Genomic DNA, 15,257 nt, shown 5'->3' with positions numbered 1-15,257 from the left:
GGGGCAGATCCAAAACTCAAGGAGGCCACATAAGAGTGAAAAGCGAGTTGAACGACGACTGTTGAAACATTTGTATGGCCACAGAACTCTCTCTCTCTCTCTCTCTCTCTCTCTCTCATTATTTCACTTGTGACGTCTCAGGCCGGTTTTGATGCAAATTCGGTAGGCAGATATAGGTCAGTGGCATCACCGGCTCCAACCCTCGTGTCACTTTTGAAGAAGAAATCCTGCACAGCAAAAAGATTGCATTCTCCACCCAAAAAAAGAAAAAAAGAAAAAAAAAGAAACGAAAAAGAAAGGAAATTCTGCCTAAAAAGCATGGCCAAAGGCTCCGAGCCATGTCCGGTGCACTCAACATTGACAAACTCTCTTCTTTTCTTTTCTAGACTCAGCTGGTCTTAGTGGGGGCGTGCCTTAGGGCCCCTATCCAACGGTCAGGCTGTTCGTTTCCTTTATAGAAACTTGGGTTTCCTCTCCTACTGTAAAGTAGGAACTCCCATTACACCCAAAGAATAAACTGGCAGATATCAAGCAAGAGGGAGTGAAGTGAAATTTCAGTTTGCATTTCGTTTTTTCCCACTGACTCATTCGTACAATGGGTGCAGGATAGTTCCCTCATGCAACTAGGTGTATTGTATCATTTCCCACTTACAATATAGGACCATGCCCCATCAAAACTGCTTATAATATAGGCACAAGCCCACTCCAAAAGGTGGTCCACCGCTCAGTCCAAATTGATGAGCGGGTCTAACTGCTTGAACTGTACTAGAGATCGTCTCTACAAATGGATTTCACTCACTGAAAGATGCATAAGACACGGATCCTATCATATTATAGATTATATTATTTCAAAATGCATCACCTATTTTCTACTCTTCAATCACAGATGGACAGGCGTGAATCTATACCCAAAATGCTGCTGCTCCCTCTGGCAGCTCCATGTTGATATCAAAATACCCAGAAACTGAGTTGAAACTAGATACAGATCATGTATAACTGCAACAGGATGCCATGAATTTCACAATGTGGTTCATCCATCGGCAACATGTAATAGCTCTTCCCATGATGTTATTTTCTCTCTGGGTTTGTTTCTCAGACTCCCATCTATCTTCTCCTTCATATCTATCTTCTCCCAACCTCTGAAAGGCACGTATCTGACATCTTTACTGTCTAGAACTTGAAGGAGGCCTTGACGGCCTGGCTTTAGTGGCTCAGATGAGGGTGTCAACACCCCCTGCTGTAGGTCTTCGGAGATGCTTGCTACCTGTAATGTTATCTCACCCAAGTTAGAAAATAAGGAATGCCTGTTACTGGAGTTTAAAAGCTCATGGGAGGACTCTGGAATATGATGTTGATGATGATGATGGTAAGATCTTGATCTCTAAAAAACTTAAAAAAAAGGGTCATACTGTTAAGTGTTAACTAAAACGAGATGAACTCAGTTTTAGGCATCTACCAGACAGGGCCTTGAGAGTTTTTACTTGAGCAAAAGTGTGATACAGGTGTTTGTCAAAATTTCCACAGCTCAATCTGAGTACTCGATAGTGTTTAACAGACACTCCATTTCAACTGTGCATTTGGGGCAGTATGTAGAAAAGGAGACCTCATTACGTGGGATTTCATTTTTTCTGCCTTTTCTCCCCAAGTTCATGCATCTGAATTAACCATTGATTTTGGGGAGTACCCTGCATGCCTGGTTACTCTATGACATCTGGATGCTCCCAAAAAAATATTTTAAAATAGCATTTGAATATAACATGACAACCTAATAATCAATCTGGCATGTTTAATCTTGGAAATGAACGTCCATTTGTTAGCTAAACCATCAGACAGGCTACAACCATCTGATTGTATGCAATTTCTAATATATGGTACCACAATAGAAATAAACACTGTTGCAATTTTTAGTACCAAAAAGGTCCTTAACTATCATAAGGGCTGTCCCCAAAAGCCCTTCTGGCGGACAAATCACAGAATGGCTGATATTTAGAATTGGGTCCTTAACTATCAAAAGGGTTGCCCCCAAACACTGATTTTTTCTAAACTAATTACTCAATACAGCTCCCATTGATGGAAATGGACTGACCTTGAAATTGTGGGGATCTACCCTCACGCAATGCATAGATCCTGTTGTTTCTGCCAACAGCAGACCCAGGATACTGATGCAGAGAAAAATGTCTCTTTGGAATATGTGTGACAGATTTGCAGAATTATGGAGGGATACAGCCAGAGAAAAGCTACTTAATGAGTCTACAGAGAGGTCTCAAGCAGTTTGTGAACTTACAGTTTCCTCAGCACAGAAGAGATTGGTGCCAATGATTCCAGTAGGTCCTCTCTTCAACCACCCGACTACATACAAGCCTTTCTCAATGATTGCATGTTCTGATGTATCCCCCAAAACTCGGCCTTGAACATTCGGAACCACACCTGAGAAAGCCATTGGCAGTATATCTCAGTGGTGTACAGAAATGGTACCCAATAGATATCTAGCTTGAACCAAGATGACAACAGTAAACAGGAAATCAGCATGCAATCACGGTCAAGATTCAGTCTTTATATATTATTATTATTCTGACCTTTACGGTGATTGAAAGGCAACCCGTCGACTGGCACTGACTTGTAGCCAATGCTTTTCAGCACTAGCCTGCATGCCAAATCCAACATAAGAAATTGGTACATCAATAACCTCAAAAGTTTGTACCATGATTGAAATATTCTTTTCTTAAGTAATAAAATACTCCAAGTGAAACATTCAGTCTAGAAGGACAAAAAGATGCATTTCTACAGTACTATCTGAAGTTTCAGGTTACTAGACTAAATACCCGCAGTCAAGGTCTTCAAATTCCCCAGTACCCACTGCGAACTGTTTCCCAGAGTCACCTACAATGCAAGGAAAAATCTCTGTTACAATGCCTTGAACAAAGAACTGCCATAACTTGAGATAAACATTCTTGTCAAAACAGAAAAGGAGATATACACACAAGATGTGACTCGGGTATCTTAACGTGAGACAAACATTCTTCTTTTAAAAAAGGACATACATACAAGATGTGAGTCAGGTGTCATGGTACTTCTCTAGTGCCCATATTAGAGTCAGAATTGGTCATGAGTCAGACTTTTCAGGAACAGTGCCGGTTAAGGCTGTGTTTGAAAGTTGTTATATTACTTGCCTTTAGCAAAAAGGCCACATTCCCCTAGGCTCTTTGGCACATTGAGGCCACTTGCTATTGAGCAGGTATGATACAACTTTCCCATTCCAGTCAATGCGGAATACCACACTTTTCAAAACAGATGCAATCTCAAAATAGAAAGCATACGTGCTTATGTGAGACAGTGGAAATTTGCTACCTTGTCCAATGGATCCTAGGCTTATAGGTTGTACGAACACCAGGTTTTATGCTCAAGTTTATGTGTATATATAACTTTAAAATGAACCAAATTAACTCAACGCTAGGTTGAACCAAGTTGGCAAGTTTGCTGAGCATTGAGCAGAACCAAGTCCATGCGTGCAAATCTTCCTCCAAACCTAGCCATATAGAACACATTCGTTTGCTACTTGTATCTGAATTCTGAAAAATTATAATAGCATAGACAGTTTCCTATAATATTTATGCTCTTATGGTGATTCAATAAATATTACATTGGAAAAAGGTTCACTACCTCCACAAGCATGCCCCTCCACGTGCAGCGACAAGTGCCACCTTCCCATATTTGTTAGACATCCAAACCGTGTATCAGGTGGTAACTACCTGGCAGATCATTTGGCCAAAAACTCAGGCTGTTTAACCATAGGACACAAGTAAGAGAACAAATGGATAGTCTAAAAAAACTTGCAAGCTGTCTCTACACCATCCATTTTTTTTGTACATGTGGCCTACCTGATAGTCAAACAAGCTGATTTGTGCTGATCATCTAGACAGTGGCTGCCACCTGATGCGCAGCTCAGACAAATTAGAAACATGCATGCGGAGCTCAGAAACCCCATTAAGATATTGTGCTTTTTGCTTAGCAGATGATGTGATATTTGATCACGATGCACGTAATATAATAATGGTGACAATTGGAGTAACGAATCACGCAAACTGATTGTGTTGAGCGCCAATTGAAGTTGTACTCGACATGGGTTATCACCTTGCCAAGTCAAAAAGCTTCGCTAGACTTGAAGTCATGCTATAACATGTTTTGAACCATGTAAGGCAACAGCATATTATAGGCAGCAAACCTTGTAGGTGGGTCTTCTCAAAGTGCACACCGCTAACATTAACACCAGTATCTGAATGCAAAAACCTGTCTGGTCTCCTGAAGAAAACAAAGTGGAGTTCGCGCTGGCCAGAAATTGGATGAGCATGTTGGGAGGTGGCCGCTTTGGACAATAACTCATAGACCCGCCTTTGAATTCTGCTGTTCTTCATTTCTTTCTGCAAATAATGACAACAAAGCTACAAAAATGTGAGTTTGAAAACCAGCAAAAATAATAAAACAACTGTTTGTAAAACATGCAGTACAAACATAATGGAAAAGATGAGAACATCATTGGCACAATCAGATACTGAGAATGAAAATAAATACCAGGCTTGTATACGATGCAAATTTTTTACCTCATCTGCAGATGACTTGAGTAGATCAGCTTCCTGAATGTGAACATATAAATCTTTAATACCTGTTAAAAGATTTGTTAAGTCACTCAAGAGTCTAGTACAACAAGTGCAAAAAGAACAAACTCTAATAAACTTCAGTTCCAAAGTCTGGTAAAATCAAATCAGACTATAAGCTGCAAGAAGGCAGGACCAAATTGATTCATAAATTGACGTTGCATTTGCAATTTCGTCATATAAGCATAATGAACTTTAAAAGAATTTTATTTTTATTCAATGGTATCTCCATGTTTTTTATTATTCCACCCAGACATGAAAGAGAAGTCTGCCTCAGCACATTCTTTGCAATCCCATGCATTTCCTTTGAATCCTTAAGATCATTAATGCTATAACCATCAACGATCATGAATCCTATGATTTTTATTTTGTTATTTTATTTATTGATTTTTAAGATGATCATGAATCCTATATCAATCCCCTTTGATAATCTGTACTATTCAAGCATTGAGGTTCAAGTTGAATTGTGGATTGCTTCCCATGGAATTCCATCTGAGTTGTAGGATTTGAACTATAACCATCAACGATCATGAATCCTATGTTTTTTATTTTGTTATTTTATTTATTGATTTTTAAGATGATCATGAATCCTATATCAATCCCCTCTTTGATAAACTGTATTATTCAAGCATTGAGGTTCAGGTTGAATTGTGGATTGCTTCCCATGGAATTCCATCTGAGTCATAGGATTTGAACTAATCACAAGATTTTAATATAAGTATCAGCCCATCATTTCTAATGAAAATTTGGCAATATTAACATCCATTGACTATTTTGAAACTCCTAATCCTATTTTCCTTCTCAAGAAATTTACTCCCAAACAGGTACAAGAATATCTCTTCAACACCACATTTACATGAACAGAGATAGACAGTAAAGATTTTTTTTTATTTTTTTTGGTCATAAGACTCATAATGCAAAGTAAAGGACAAGTGAAAACTACCAAGAATTTCACGTAGTTCCTTTGCAGTACAAGCTGCCTGTACTGGTCCACGCCTCCCTACCAAATACACTCTCCTATAACCATCAAATAAGAACAAAACATGAATAAAACCAAACCGAAACAAACGTATCTTACTATTTTGAGTTATTAGATCAAAGATGGGAGCAGCGAACCTTATAGAACTTTCTTGCAGTGAAACTAATGCATGGTCAGCAATATCTGTTGTTGCCAATTCGGCAGTTGGTCGCAAAAGGATACGAGCAACATCCAGAGCAACATTACCCTGAAAGTAAGCATTGTTGTCTGTGAATGCAGTGAAGAGATTTGAAGCACTTGTTTCAAACAATAGCGTGATTGTCTTAATCAGAGGACAGTCATGGCAACACTACACAGGAACTAGAGAAACAAGGACATTCCATTTTATGAGAAATTGAAATTCATTGAATACCATTTACAGTGTGCTTCATGTGAAAGCAAGAAATTCAAATAGTGTGGAACATCTAGGGTGTACAGGATAATAATGAGACATCACCAATCAGTAATTTCTAATTCATTGGAAGTGCTTACTGAGAATCCAGTGCTAATATAGAATATAGAGGTTCTTTAGGATCACTAGCCAATAAATTCATGGCCACAAGTTAGAATCTCCTATTAAAATGGAATGGGCCTGATGGCCATTAAAGATTGGTGCTGCTTCAGAAGGTTACCAGTGGTCTGGAACTTTAGGGTGAAGTTGGAAGTTAACCATGTTAACTGGACATCAAAATGATTTTTTCCTTTCTTTTCCTTTTTCCTTTTTGTTTTTTTCACTGATTTTTCCTGTACTTTTGTTTCCTTTCAATGCAATATCATTAATTCTCAAAAAAAAAAAAAAAAAAACTGGACATCAAAATGATACATTGAATGAATGATAATTTACAAAAATTATGCGGGACCATATTTTGTTCGATAGCTGTTTTGGGTGAAAAGAGCTTGTGAGCATGTTACCTACAGAATTCCCACTTCGTAGACAATTTTGTCAGTGCCATTTGCGAAACATTTTTTTTTGGAGAGCTTTTGAATCCATTTGCGGAACATTAAATAGGTTAAATGCGATTTTTTAGTTACATCCAAATTGGGCTTCGCATGACAGCTACAAATATCCAAGAAGTGTCATGATTTATGAGGGATAACCAAGGAGGAAAATGTGATTAAAGGCTGCTGTGTCTAGCAATCAGATAGGATTAAAGCCATTGTTCGTTTGCGATGCCCTGTTGGATTTGTTCCAAGAAATGGAGTGAAGGCATAGTGTGGATAAGTTCAATCTGATCAATTGAAGTCAGTGAAGTGGCTGCCAGATTGACAGATTGTATGGAGTCCCATTTCCAGTGGACGGAGGCGGCACAGAAATCGTTTGATGCCTTGAAGAAGAGGATTTGTCAAGGTGATGATGTGCAACTTCATATGTTAAATAGGAGTGTATTTTGGCAATGTTCAGAAATTGAATTGAGCATTGCAACAACAACACCAAATTCAACTTGAATAGATCTAGGTTTGGGTAGCTTAAGTGGGTAACTTGATGTTTATATAACTCAAAAAAACTGGATCTGAGCTCTTGCAAATTTAACAAATCAGACTGAACATTAATTTTAAAAATTCAAAAGAAGTAGAGTAACCAAAAATGTTTCAATCGACTCAGATTTAGGCCCTTATCATCATCATAATCATCTAACCCGTATCCCAACTGACTTGTGTCTGCTACATACTTTCTGTAGTGAGATAGTTAGGACCTTAAATGAGAAGAAGCATTATCCTAATCCTACCAGCATCAGCTTAACAATTAGAGGCTGCGTGTTTTACCAAAAAGACTTGCAGGTAACAATTCCACATAAAAATATGAATGATAGTTGAAAAGTGAAAAAACTAAAATGAAACATCCATACTATAGACCATTACCAGAATTTGAATCAGAAAAAGAATAAGAATAAGAAAACACAAACATCTACTTCAAGATATATAACTAAAGCAACTGGTACTTTGTGCGAACTATACTGCTCATTAACCCTGCACTTGCACTTGCAGTTTCATATCCTCACAAATGGAGATAATGAAGATACCTGACCAAGAACAACAGCTGTATCAGTGCTGTTCAAATCAGGAGTGAGATTGTTGTAGTCTGGGTGTCCATTGTACCACCAAACGAATTCCCTAGCTGAGTATATCCCTTTTAAATCCTAGAAAATACAATGATAGAAGACATCATCAAGACAAACCATGCCCACATTCCCTGTTAAAGAACTAATCACAGAATGATGAAGAAACAACAACACTATCAGTTCTACTCAATGTTTCCAAACCTAGAGTGGACATTGACCCATTTCTGTCTGAGGAATCCAAACGGGTCCAACCCACACTACGTCTTGTTGAACCCTTGATGCATGAAGATAAATGAAATCTAGAAAGTAAGCAACCAAATGACTGTAGCATAGTTGGTTGCGTTTGGTTTGTATAAGGCCAGTCATGGGCCCGACCTCCGCTCAACTCATTTTAAATGTTACACACAAAAAATTGAACCAGCCAGTCCAACCGGGAGAAATGCACAATTCAGACATGTAGACCAGCTGGATCGGATGGTCCAAACTATTTCTCGCCCAAAATGGGTTTCTAGGTGAACCTACCCATTTCCCCCACCAATTTCATCCCAAAACGGTCCAACTGTCCAATCCAGATCTTGGATTGCTCACCTACGCACCTATGCACGTGCACACCTTTGCACATGTGTCATGGGCGTCTAATCCGAACGGTCCATAAGATGCAGAATCCCATGAAACCCCAGGGGGCGAAGTTTCACCCTGATCTAAGATTCTGGTGGGCCATAGAAAAGAGAAATGCAAATCAAGGGAAGAAATTGTTTGGATCGGATGGTCCAAACTATTTCTCGCCCAAAATGGGTTTCTAGGTGAACCTACCCATTTCCCCTGCCCGTTTCGTCACAAACCGGTCCAACTGTCCAATCCAGATCTTGGATCTCTGATCACTCTAGTACGTAGTGCAGGAACAGGTACGCAGTGCACTACTTCCTCTAATACGTGGTACGCTACATATGGGATCATGTGGATCACTCTAAATCATAACTACGTATGTGCAATGAAGTTATATATATATATACACACACGTATACACCCACACATTATATATATACACACACGCATAGGTCGACCTCAGAGTACCATTTCAGCATTGTGGGCCCTACGCAGAGCGTTTTGAGAACCCATCCTACGTGATGTGGATCCAAAATCTGAACCGGTCATGTGAAGCAGCACCTCCTGAAACCCTGTGGGCCCAAGTTTTACTTTGATATAAAACTTTGATGTCAGGCAAACAAGTGTAATGACAATGCACACCTTGATTTGCATTTCTCTTTGCTCTATGGCCCAACATAATTTTAGATCGGGGTGAAAATTTGTACCTTAGGTGGGCCCAACATGATATGGAATTCCGCATCACATGAGGTACACTCCATGACACTTTTGTTGTGCAAAGTGTGTCGCACGTGCGTAGGTGCAGTGGAGCTTGACTCTCTCTCTCTCTCTAACTCTCGATCAAGGTGTTAGTTCGCATCTGTCTATATATATATATATATATATATATATATATATATATATATAGGGAAATGGTTCTATGCAGTTGACCTCATGGTAACTTCCCATGAGGTCAAGCTGTGTGGGCCCCACCGTGACGCCTGTCGAACATCAACACTATGCATTTGATGGGTCCCCTTTAAATTATGGGATATCCCAAAAATCAGCCGTATACGGAACTCAGGTGGGCCATTCCATATAAAATCATGTGAAGACATGACTAAAACATATAAAAGCACTTGGTGGGCCCACCTAAAATTTGGATGCGTTTGAAACTTGGTCTGACCCCTCCTCCAAGTGGGACACACATAATGGATGGGCTGGATTTGTGAACCACATCTAGGTGGGCCCAACAAATGATATGAATGTTTTAATGGGAGGGTAACACCTCCCAACTTTTGTATGTGGTGTGGTCCACACAAGTCATGGATTGACTTGATTTTTAAGCCCGAGGCCCACCATGGAATGGTGCATTTGACTAATGGGGTAGATGTTCAATACGCATCACGGTGGGGCCCACACAGCTCGACCTCATGGGAAGTTCCCATGAGGTTGACTGCATAGAACCATTTCCCGTGTGTGTGTGTGTGTGAAATATACAAATGCTACTGTAATTTATATCTGATATATTGAATGCTATGATGTACAATGTTATATTATATGCATGCTATTGCATAAGTCAAACATATAAATCTCTACATTCATTTACCTTATAACTTAATCAACATTAAGAACATGGAACCATAATTTCAGGTTGGTAGAAATAGCTATCTGGATTGCAAATGACCCATAATCTGGATTGTGACTCCGAATGAAAAAAATAGGTGAGTAGGCAATGTAAGTTGCAATAGCATATCTTTTAAACTTGATTAAGGATACCATCATTATAGAGATACAAGCTCCATTTTATTAGGACATCCTTCCTCGACTACAATTTACATATAAGAACACCACCATTACACCACAAGCGAAGGTTTAATAACCTGGGACCCAAATCAGGCATGAACTGACAGGACAGATACTTGGCTTGTGCCAACTCCTGCTTGCATATAGAATAGAAATCTGAATCTAATAGGATTAGGTACCCATGCACAACGCAACACATGACAATGTTTTAAAATTGTCCACTATAATTATGTACATTAACATACACCCTTACACCACAATGCAAGGCTCAAGACTCAAGACTCAACCTGTATTTAAATTGACCCTGAGTTGATTGGATACTCGTAGAATAGAAACATAGACCAAATATGAAAAGGTTGCACTATATTCAACTGCAATTGAACATGACACTAACACTTACACACTATAACATGAAGCACGGTTCAGAAGAAAAGAAGAAGAAAAGGTTTAGAAACTTGAGAGATGAGTCTGCGAGTCTGCTTTCGACTTGAGTCGACTCAATCTCAATCAAGAGTCAACTCTACTGAGGTTTTTGGAGTTATGATTTATTTCATGAAAGTCTCAGGCCTTCTTGAGTCAAAACCATTCGGAAAAAGAAAGAAAGAAGAAAATATAAAGAAAAAGAAAAGGAGTCAAAACTGAGTTGTAAAAAAACTCGGCTTCATTCCTGATGAAGTTGAGCAAACTCAGCCGATCTTTGCATCTACTTGATGAGGTTTCAAACAACGAAACGAGCTAATTACATCATTGGTAGTAGCAAACAATGTTGTGTTTTTACATGGGATACTAGGCAGATGTTTCTGATTGTTGGAAACATACTTCCCCAGGAATTCCAAGAACTCTGTCACTTTCTGCACCATAAGCAAGCACCACCTGCACAAGTCAGCATTTGTAGTTGAATAAAGGACCCATGAGAAAATTTTCAAAAAGCAAAACTTTAAGGACATGAGAGACATTAATACAAGATCATTATCTGCCTATGAACCCCTTTCTGGGTGTGTGAAGCTTACCACATCATAGATCTCACGAAGCTCAAAAAGTGAAATGCTGGTTCCAAGAGATACATTTCCGAAGAAGGAACACCGCTCGTTAGAAGCAACCCGAGAAAACTGGTTAACCACAATCTGTTGCAAGTTTCTGGCAAAACTAAGCTCAATTACATAAATGCTTTGTCAAATAGCATTTACAGAAATTGACACAAATAACACAATTTCAGCATTGATCTAAATCAATTATATTGAAATATTTAGGAAAGAGAACCTTTCAAAAAAATATTTTGGAAAGAGAAGGAATGCAACATTGTCTGTATCCTAACAAGCTTGTAATTACAGAAAAAATTCCCAGTTTTCAGTAATATGATCAAGTAGAGGATTCACTCTTAAATGACCAAAATCCCTCGGCTGAGGAGTTAAAAAAGAGGCTTGCTAACCCAGACACATGAATAAAGCAGCCCCTCTACAAGCCACAACATGTGAATACCTAGCATAAGGGCAGGAGATCCAAGCCATCCATTAAGTGGGCCTGACAATGAAAGATGCCCACGACCAAAAATAGGCTGATCCACTGAATAGGTGGGCCAAGGTTATGAGACAAACAGACAGCTAAAAGAATTGGCCATGCTTTTCTAAGCCATCTGATTGTTTCTAACACTATGGCTGATATTATGAGTGGACCAGCCTGATTTTCAGGCCAGGGCATTTGTATGGTGGGATCCACTGATGGACGGCTTAGATTTTGCACCCATGTGCATGGTTTTTTGACTTGGTGACTCATCCCAGCTCGTTTGGCTTTGAGTCATCACGAATTGCTTGGGTGTAGGGGGGTTTGAATTGTGGTACTGACCCAACCCATTCATGATTGAAACCAGGTAGACTGACATGTTGTCGAACCCATGCCTGTGTGCGTCATTGCCCAACTTACACATGCATGTGGGGCTAGCTAACCTCATTAATATGAGCGCCATAAAAATGGTAAATCAAAATACATGATGCCAATCTACAAATATGCTTAGGGTGTGTTTGGATGCAGAAGTGAATCGAAATACACCATTCTGCTTAATCAAATGAAATGACAAGAACTTAATTGTGTTTCCTAGCAATAATCCCCTAAACTGCACATGCCCTTCTTTCAAGTAGAGCTTAAAGGAATCTGAATGCTTATGAAGCTAATCAATTCCTAGTTTATCCGAATGCACCTTATAATGAAAATTGAAACAAAGATCGATTAGTCAAGCTACTTTTTGGAGCACAAACGAATTGAATTGTGAACATTCACAAGAGCAAGCAGCAATTATCAATGGTGTTTCCTCGTATTATAAATGAGGAGATGGCCCACAAATTGCAGTTACATTTCTTCCCAGTCCAACTTGAAATTAAAATAATCACAATTTGGTGCCCGGAGTCCTAATGCAAAAGCGAAGGAAGTTGCAATTTGTTGTTCTTCTTTTTCTCTCTCTCTCTAAGGGCCTGTTTGGATGCCCATAACATTTTAAAAATGTAACAAAGTTATAGGTGAGATTGTTACAGTTGGTGTTTGAGGGAGGAAAGTCACAGGTAACTTTCTCTCAACCTATGACTTTCTTACAGGAGAAAGAGGTGAAAATGATACAGGCACTTGAGTCATTTTTCAAGTTACCTGTATCATACACATAACGGTTGGAATTTTTGAAATCATAATTTATGGGAAGAATCGCAACATGCATTGAAGAGGCCTACCTACAAACTTTATGGGAAGAATCGCAGCTTGCAACTTGCATCTGTGTATTGAAGCCGGTTGGTGGCCCTTTTGCTATATAAACACCTTATCCCCCCTCTAATGTCTCCATCTCCCTCTCTCCCAGTCTCCTTCTCCCTCTCCCGTTGAGCTCCAACAAGGTTAGAAAACCCTTTCTTTTTTTTTGTTCTTTTTTTTTTTCCTTTTTGTGTTAGGTTTTACAGAGGCGGTTTGGCTAGGATGTGTGGGTAATGGCTAGTGGTCTATGGGGCCCACCATCTTGTATTTGTTTTATCCATGCCGTTCATCCATTCTTGTTGGATCGTTTTAGGGCTTGATTCCAAAAATGAGGCATATCTAAATCTCAGGTGGACCACACCACAGAAAATGGTAATAATTGAAAGTCCACCATTAAAAAACTCCCAGGGTCCACTGTAATGTTTATTTGACATTCAACCTGTTGATTAGGTCATAAAGACCTGGATGAACGGAAAAAAACAAATATCAGTTTCATCCAAAACATTGGTGGCCCACCAGAAGTTTTTAATGGTGGGCGTTCAATCAACGCTGTTTTTAGTGATGTGTTCCACTTGAGATTTGGATGTGCCCTTTTTGGGCTGATGACTTAAAATGATCTAAAATAATGGATAGATGGTGTGGATGAAACAAATACATCATAGTGGGGCCCACATAACATGTCAGCAGCCAAACCCTAAAATCGGCTACTAATGATGGTGCTATGTGGGCCATACCATGATTTATGTGTTACCTTGAAGTTTTTTTTCCCATGTTACAATCATTTTAAAAACGTGGGCCCACTTTTATGACTCACATGTTGATTAGTTTAGCCTAAGAATTGACCAAACTATTCATTTACATGGGCTTAATAAAATGTAATAATTTTATCCAAATTTTTTTATGTGTTAATCTGATTTTTCAACGATTCCATATTTCAAGCTCTAATTAGGGTGAATATACAACTTATTACTTGTAACAAAGTTACATGTTATCCAAACACAAAAACAAAGTTACCGGTAAGTAAGTTACATCCAAGCAGGATTACCTGTAACTTTCTTTCACCTATAAGTAAGTTACATGTAACTTTCTTACTACTTAAAAAAGTTACAGGCATCCAAACAGGCCCTAATGCAATTGTAATGCGATTCAATAGCTTATCCAAACGCCAGATTGTTAAAAATAAATTAGGGTTTCCCGAAGCTACTGACCTTCGTTTCAGGATGATCCGGTGCAACTCCAGAGCGGACCAATCCAAATGGCGTCGGCAATCGGTCGATGATATCGATTTCTGCTCCTTTATGTGCTTTCAACATCTAATAATACAAAGAACAAAGTGGGAAAAAAAGAAGAAGAAGATTTTGATTCCTGTAGTTTCAATCTGAACAAATGAATAGAAATCCAAAGGCAAGAAAAGGTGGGGGGAAAGAAGAACAGATTTATACTTTTTCTTCAGTGAAAATCCTAATTCTATGAGAGGTGGAATTCAGATTGGGAAAAGAAGTGGGGATTATATACCTTTTCTGCGGTGTATAAGCCCGCAGGTCCGCTGCCGACGACGCACACGTGCAACCACCGAGAAGAATAGAGAGAAGAAGATAGGCTTCTCGACAGGAGTAGATATTTCCTTGCATGAAAAAACGCCATTTCCCAAAAAAACAAAAATCTGAATTTTTTTTGAGAATTGAGGCTTGTTTTGTTTGGGTTATAGAAAAACGGAATTTTGTAGAAGTTGGGGGAACGAAGAAGCAATGATGCCGAGTTTCTGATGGAATTAGGGTTTTTGAAATTCAAAGTCGGGAGAGTCGGAGTCTTGACTCCGGAGCTGCATTTCCCTCTAGCGCACGTATGGGTGATTGTATCGAGAAACGAACAAACCTAACCGCTCGATCCCCAACCAGGTTGGTTTCTAGCAGCTTCGAGAACAAGCTGTGTTGTCAAACCCATTTTTTGCACACAACCGTCGGCATAAGAAAAACTTACGAGCGGCAAATGAACGTCAGTGATACGATCCCCTGGATGGGGGACTCGCAAAAACCTCTCAGCTCATAATGCTTTAATGCTTTGATTCTACCAGGGTTATGATCGCCGTCCATATTCAAACTTACAGATCCGAATTATTTAAGGGTTGAAATGATCCAATTTATGAATCATATATATTAGTATCCTCCATAAAAAAAATTGAAAAAAAAAAGAGACCCAAATTAGATCATTGGAAGATGACCAAATTCAAAGGCTAAAATCTCATTTATCTTATTATGACGTGTGAGGGTGCATTTATGTAAGATAAATGACCTCTGGAGGCAAAATCTAGACAGTCCATTGGATGAGTCACCTCATGAAATAAAACTTCCTGCTAATCTTCTTTTTATCTAATTCAAAAATTTAGTCAGCCACGACAAAATGAGA

The 15,257-nt window shown here is 39.0% G+C and overlaps 1 protein-coding gene across 3 annotated transcripts; it reads right to left on the bottom strand.

The window, feature by feature from the left end:
* Positions 1 to 806: 806 nt before the first annotated feature.
* LOC131257455 (NADPH:adrenodoxin oxidoreductase, mitochondrial) lies at positions 807 to 14,693 on the bottom strand. Of its 3 annotated transcripts, XM_058258297.1 has the most exons (13): positions 14,367 to 14,693; positions 14,060 to 14,164; positions 11,132 to 11,245; positions 10,941 to 10,994; positions 7,692 to 7,808; positions 5,769 to 5,878; positions 5,596 to 5,669; positions 4,599 to 4,660; positions 4,223 to 4,418; positions 2,823 to 2,880; positions 2,577 to 2,644; positions 2,285 to 2,427; positions 807 to 1,264 (listed from the first exon to the last, which is right to left on the bottom strand). In XM_058258297.1, the coding sequence occupies exons 1-13, from the start codon at positions 14,493 to 14,495 to the stop codon at positions 1,031 to 1,033; spliced, it is 1,464 nt and encodes a 487-aa protein (XP_058114280.1). In that variant the 5' UTR covers positions 14,496 to 14,693; the 3' UTR covers positions 807 to 1,030. The 3 variants fall into 3 exon arrangements, with proteins under 3 accessions (XP_058114280.1, XP_058114284.1, XP_058114288.1); XM_058258301.1 differs by lacking the exons at positions 10,941 to 10,994; positions 11,132 to 11,245; XM_058258305.1 differs by lacking the exons at positions 11,132 to 11,245; positions 14,060 to 14,164; positions 14,367 to 14,693 and having other exon boundaries at positions 10,900 to 10,994.
* Positions 14,694 to 15,257: the final 564 nt, after the last annotated feature.

This window comes from Magnolia sinica, chromosome 1 (genome assembly GCF_029962835.1).
Source record: "Magnolia sinica isolate HGM2019 chromosome 1, MsV1, whole genome shotgun sequence".
NCBI classification, from domain to species: domain Eukaryota; kingdom Viridiplantae; phylum Streptophyta; class Magnoliopsida; order Magnoliales; family Magnoliaceae; genus Magnolia; species Magnolia sinica.
Note: the sequence above shows the minus strand (reverse complement) of the source record. Positions and strands in the feature narration are given on the sequence as shown.

Excerpts from the sequence above, each read along its gene's own strand:
- LOC131257455 (XM_058258297.1), bottom strand. The coding sequence starts at position 14,495 with ATGGCGTTTTTTCATGCAAGGAAATATCTACTCCTGTCGAGAAGCCTA. Across the intron at positions 10,995-11,131 it reads TTCGTGAGATCTATGATGTG|GTGGTGCTTGCTTATGGTGC; the intron begins GTAAGCTTCACA and ends TGACTTGTGCAG. Across the intron at positions 5,879-7,691 it reads CAGCTGTTGTTCTTGGTCAG|GGTAATGTTGCTCTGGATGT; the intron begins GTATCTTCATTA and ends GCTTACTTTCAG.